The 6132-nt window shown below is 41.1% G+C and overlaps 1 protein-coding gene across 3 annotated transcripts in view; it reads right to left on the bottom strand.

Moving 5' to 3' along the window:
• Positions 1–758: 758 nt before the first annotated feature.
• GSTO1 (glutathione S-transferase omega 1) overlaps positions 759–6132 on the bottom strand; it is a 7756-nt gene continuing 2382 nt past the window's right edge. Inside the window, exons 4-6 of one of the 3 annotated variants that reach the window (XM_010183893.1) lie at positions 4930–5031; positions 2621–2727; positions 759–955 (exon numbers count right to left, since the gene is read on the bottom strand). In XM_010183893.1, coding sequence (XP_010182195.1) covers positions 802–955; positions 2621–2727; positions 4930–5031 — 363 coding nt within the window. In that variant the 3' untranslated portion in view covers positions 759–801. The remainder of the gene's footprint in view (positions 956–2620; positions 2728–4929; positions 5032–6132) is intronic. The other 2 variants (XM_010183894.1, XM_010183895.1) reach the window with 2 other exon arrangements.

Here is a 6132-nt window from a genome sequence, read left to right on the forward strand (position 1 = left end):
GTTCTGGAGCAGAGCAGAAAATAAATGTCCTTCTGCACAGGATATGGTTTCTTTTTGCTTTACTCCTCACTCCAGCCTTTAGGATAATTGAGGTCAGGACCTCAAATAAACATGACCCTAGTTCAGAAGGGCAGAGAAGGATTATAACCACACACTCCCATAGCATAACTAGACCAAATTGGATGACATTACTAGATGGCCCCTGCAAGCGTGACTTCAGCAGGGATAAGTGGGTAGGGTTGCAAGTTCAGTGGTTTGGCAGTAGCGGTGTCTGAAGAGGAGGACAGTTTATACTAGGTAACTGCATTTTAACTTCAGAGACCATAGTATCTGATTTAGTGATCTAGCCTTTACCACGCCTCACTCCTCTCTGCACAACCAATCCAGTGACTAACAGCTGCCTAGAAGGAAGAAGAAAAAAACCTGCATTTAAAGACAACATTGTTTGCTTTCTATTTATTTTCAAGACACCAGTATTACAATTTTTAAAGCAAGTAACAGGGTCAGTTCAGGGACTGCCCACCAGCAATGCCTTCAAAGAGGCTAGAGATAACAGAGCATCACCTCTGATTAAAGTCAACATTTTCCTTCACACAATATATGTGGTCAGCAATGACTTTCCATCTCCTGCCTGAAGCCAGGAGTGGAGTTCACAGAAGATTTCTCAGCTTTTTCAGCCCAGGTTTATTCCCCATTGTGAAATGTAATCACAGAAGACCCCACAGCAAATTACACTAGATTCCCACAGCTCGCACTGAAAAGAAGCACTGCCATTTCAGCAAGCGTGTGCCTATTGGCACCTCAGAGCCCATAATCACATGCCTCAGGACTGTTCTTCAAATACAGCTGGAGGAAACCTTTGAACGTCTGTGGGTCAGTCATTGTAGCCTTGACAGCAGGGTCCTTCTTCATGGCCTCCATCCAGCGTTGGAGCTTTGGGGTGTGACTAAAAGAGCTACAGGAAAAGGAAAGAGACTGAGTAATGCAAATGGGCAACTTGGAGGGCATCAAGGAAGCAAAACAACTTGAACAGTTCTATTTTACTGCTTGTTTTGCTTTCTCTCTCTCATTATAACTTCCAGCTCAGACCAAGTGACAGAAATACGTTATCAGAGTCTAGAAGATAGACTAGCATTTGGAAAGTGAAAGAGTTCTTACAGAGCTTGTGCAGTCTGCAAAGCTGAGCAAAAACACAAATGAGCATTTATCATGCAAGATATCAGCATGCTTTTGCTTATGTTATCCCTGCTGCAAAAAGACACGGCTATTTTTTAACTACTCCAAGCAGAAGGCAAAGGCTTGTGCACCACTGCCTCCCTCTGGAATGCTTTGTTAATGGCGATTCTTGAAACAAATGCTGTATGCAGTGGTTGAGTCCTCCTCCACAATTCAAGAACCTCTTCTCTCATCTCTCTTGCATACCAAGAGAAACTGCACAGTTTGTACTGCCCTGCAACCCATCAGCTCAACACACAGACACAGTCTATTGAGGAAAGTAAGGATTCAACTAACAGACTAAATTCATAAACCCACTCAGACACATTTGGAAAAAAAACCCAAAACAAATGTATGGCAAAGTGAAAGCTTAACAGTGTAAAATGTTATTTTCATTCTCTTCTGGCAGATTAACCCAAGTACTTTTCATTACAATTTTCAAATCTCGAGTTTCGTTAATGCCCAACTTCTCCAAGTTATGCACTAACCCTTACCCAGAAAACATCTTAACATACAATGGCTCAGATACTCAATCATTCAAATGCCTTTATGACTCTAAATCTATGCTCCAATAGTGCTTGCAATATTTCTCCTCCCAATCAAGATCCACACAAGAGACAATGTAGGTCAGAAACCCAACAGTAAAGCCCTCATTTTACAGTGCCAAAAGTTTCAGTGCTAAGGATTCCCTGCATCCTTCTGGTTATTCAGGAATGCTTCAGGTACCAAGGTAAGACTAACTGTTCTACACTCAGCCTCCACTGATATCACCCACTTCCTCAGAAAAGCTTTTTAGTCCTGTTTTAAGCCAGCTACAAAAGTTTTCCTTGGATACCATTTCCCTATATCTTAATGCAATACCATGGTAACTGGAGCTGTTTCAGGACTTAACAAAAACATTTCTTTAGATATTAAAAAACGCTATTACAACAGAGACAGATCCAGTAGATACCTCAAGGTAAGATACAGTTTACCAATACTCAAAACGAAATCACCCTCCTTTGTCAGTCTAGGATTTCTGAAGAGGAGCAGAAGACTGCATTTGAAGTCTGAAGTTTTGGTCCAAGAAATTTGAACCTAAACCTTCGTACCATCCACCCCCTTCAAATAAGGACCATTTTCATTTATGATGTTTGGGACAGACAAAGTCCTGTGTTTTGACCACTTCTTCCAAATCTGTCAAAATTATTTGTCAGGAAAAACAGACCTGGTGAAAGAAATCCTGTTTACAGAAGATCCCTGAACATCTCATCTCTCTTTTGAGAAGATGCTTCCCCCCAGACGGTAACACAATACAAACTTTCTTCAGCAGCCCCCAAGAGTGATCCATTGCTGCAGAGTGTATGCAAAGAATTTTTATGCTGAGGCACTTCAGTACGCACTAAAAGCTAGGCAAGGTACTCACTCCTTCAGCTGGAATGGTTCCACGCGTTCAAACCATGGCCAGATCATGTAGTCAAGCATGGAGACTGAGTCCCCACCATAAAACACAGTGTTGCGTTTCAACAGAACCTGTGAGGGACAAGAGATCACAATTGTCCTCAGAAGGAAAATTACCACGGCAGGACACTACAGTAACAAAACATTCCCACCTCGTAGTGGAACGTAGGCATACTGAAGGGATGAGACGGTAAATAACGCAGACACAGCACCTTTCTCCTGTGCATGCAATATCTGAGGAGTCGGAGCTAGTCAGTAAAGCAGCTGTAGTATCAAGCTTAAATATTAACACTGTCAGTCCAGCTCTTCTCCAGTGGTTCAAAAACTGTCACAAAATATGAACCACTAGCGAGATGCAGTTTGTGCACAGACAAAAAGGAATTTAGCTTTCAGAATCTGTCAGTTCATGATTTCTTACTTGTCAAAAAGCATTAATGGCACAGACCAATTAAGCATAATAATGTAACATGCTTTTTTTTGAGCAATAAATCCAGCTAAAATTAACATTCAGGTAAACTAGAACACCATTTTAGGAGGGACTCTTTTCCCATGACACTTGAGGCCAAGTGGTGTCAGGAAAGCATTTCCAACATTACATCGAGAACTGGATTTGACTCCAGATGCAAAGGGAACAGGAAGCAAGTGTAACAGCCACATACACCAGAAAGAAATCCCCAGAGCTCAGCACAGAAAGCAAGGTCACAAAGAACGCAGCAAGTTCTCCTGTTATATTTATGTTTCCGATACGTTTCAAGTGTCATGGTCATCCAAGATTATCATGCTTTAAGGAACCTCCAGAGCTTGGTCTCACAAGACCAGCCCCTCTGTTTTCAGATACTTTGGCAATTTAAAGGTAGAATTTGAGAGACGTTACAACTCTCTTTTTGGATGAACAACACTATACTGCTATGGCATTTACTCCCTGTCTCCTACGCCCCATGAGCTAGTAGAAATTTTAAAGCAGTCATGCAGGAAGCATCAAGCCGTTTGCATTACCAGGAGCTTGGCAGAATGCACAGTCCTAGAGACGGGAACACAGCTCCCTCTGTCGGGCAGCAGTAATCTAAATACAGAAGTGTTTCAAAACACCCGAGTATCTCTTGCAACAGGCTTAGTGAAGTTTGTGTGGCTCTGTGCCTTCCTCCCATTCTCAGCTGACCTTCAGCTGCTGCTGCAAAATCCTTCAGGGTATAGTAAAACAGAGATGCTGAAGGAGCAGCAAGTATTTCACAGCATTAATAAAGCAGGAAGAAGGTTAAATTCTTCCTTAATGTTTAATAGATCTGTATTTCAGGGAAGTGAAACACACATGGCTTCCCCTAAGAACTCATTTGTCATCTGCACTACTCCAGCATCAGCCTGATCAGACAGACAAGACTACCTTGAAAATTATTTTACTTGGCAACTCAAGGGGGTGAGGAAGGAGAATGCACAGGGCTGTCAGGAGAATTAGGAAAGTACTAGAAAGGTACTGGTAGCTTTGCACCAGAAGAGAAACACACTGGAGAATGCTTCTTGATCAAGCCCAACAAGCATTAGTTGTGACTGCTAAAAACATGGAAGGAATGGGTTCATGACAAAGGCAAGCCCAACAGCTGTTCAGACTAGCCAAGAACCACTACTGACACTAAATCAGGATTGTGAAGTTGCCAATACAGCATCAAAGCCACTTGGCACTTCCTGGAGCTCCGCTGAAGTTCAGTTACATTGCTGTAGCAGAACACAGCCCAGGACTCCATTACTGCAAGGGACAGATTACATTCTGCTTCCCCTCGCAAAAATAAACTCTTAAACAAAAAAGAGGGGTTTGTTTTTTTTTTTTAATCAACAGTGTACCTGCACTGATTTCAGCAGAGCTACAGCACAGGAGCTTTTCAGCAGCACAGGCTCCTCTGCCCTTGCTCTTAGAACATGCTGCAAGGTCTCCTTACATTTAAAGCACAAAGATATCTAAGACAACAGCAGTCAGCTAGTAGAATTAAAAAAACAACAACCACCAATCAAAAACAACACAATAAAATAAAACCAAACTGCACAAGTCCACGCAGCCTTCATCATACAGATGAAGTTTAGTTTAGCTACTTGGAATTTACACTAATGATGCTGTGGTGCATCCCAGGCTGAGGGCAGTAAATTTAAATATTGTTCACTGCTGTAACTATCAGCTGAAAGAGAAGAGATCTAGCTCCAAAGCATGAAAGAGAAAAAAAATAAATTAAAAAAAAAAATCACACAATGACTGGCAACCTGCTCATTTTCATTAAATACTCTTACCTCTTCAAATTTGCCAAGCTCTTTATCAAATTCTGCTTTCAGCACGGTGGTGTCCTGCTCATCTTTGACTGCCACAAAATACTTCAAAACTATGGATGTTATCTACATAAAGGAAATGATAAAGATTTTAATGTACCTATTACAATAATAATAGTCACTCAGAGCTTCAGATGTTAAGATGCTAGATGCAAGTTAAATATTTAAGATTTATCTTGAAAGAGTTAAATAAAGTCCATTAACAAAAATCTTTTATATTTTAGAAATGGTAAGCAAAGGCTTAAAGGAAGAACAAATGCAAATACAAATTAATTTTAGTCCTGTAATAAGAGAACAATGAAAAGAGGAGCATGTTTCCAATTTGCACACACTACCAAAAAAGTAGCAATAAAAGCGGCAAGGTGCACAGTGGTACTCTTTTCCCAGTTACATATTTCTGAAATCCAAATACACTTCAATTATCAACATTTAAGGTACTTTAAGAAAGAGATATGCAAGCTTCTACAAACCTGTGCATTTTCTAATTTGGTAATCGCCAGAGAAATTAGCATACCATATCAGAAAGTTGCCCAGTGGCCAAGCTTAACTAAATTATATTCTTAAAAACCTCACAGACTAACATTTTTCTAAGATTTTGTAATTCATACAATCAACATTCAGCGTACATTTCATTTCCTGCAACATGCTTCATGTAACCCTCCTCCCATCATGCCTATTCAGAACAGCCTGTTGTAAACATATCCTTCCTTTCTATCCCCGTTCTTTGTCCACATCTCATCCATTGCTTCCTCTCTTCCACTACCTCATATCCAAGTTGATTTTCACTTCCTAGACTCTTCAAACCATGTGCTTGTATTATCTGTCTTTAAAGTGCAAAGAGGTTAAATCCAGACAGCTACAGTGCCCAGCTCCACCCCTACAGGGAGCCAAAACAAGTCTCCTTATACACATCCCATGTCTACAGCCACCTGCCATCTCTTGTCCGCTATTGTAGGCTCCCTCAGTCAGACACTCATCACCTTTTGCATTTCTACAGTACTTCCTACAGAGAGGTTCGGATTAAAATACAGCAGTTGCCACTGCCTAGGTCTCAAGCATTCAGCTGGTTTGGTCTAGTGACCTTTCCTCTGTTGTAGGATGCTCAAAATCCTGCCTCAGTTATAAACACTTTCACTAGCTTGCCTGTCTTCCTGCATCCATCCCTAC

Source organism: Mesitornis unicolor, unplaced genomic scaffold, assembly GCF_000695765.1.
Source record: "Mesitornis unicolor isolate BGI_N332 unplaced genomic scaffold, ASM69576v1 scaffold37524, whole genome shotgun sequence".
Lineage (NCBI taxonomy): Eukaryota > Metazoa > Chordata > Aves > Mesitornithiformes > Mesitornithidae > Mesitornis > Mesitornis unicolor.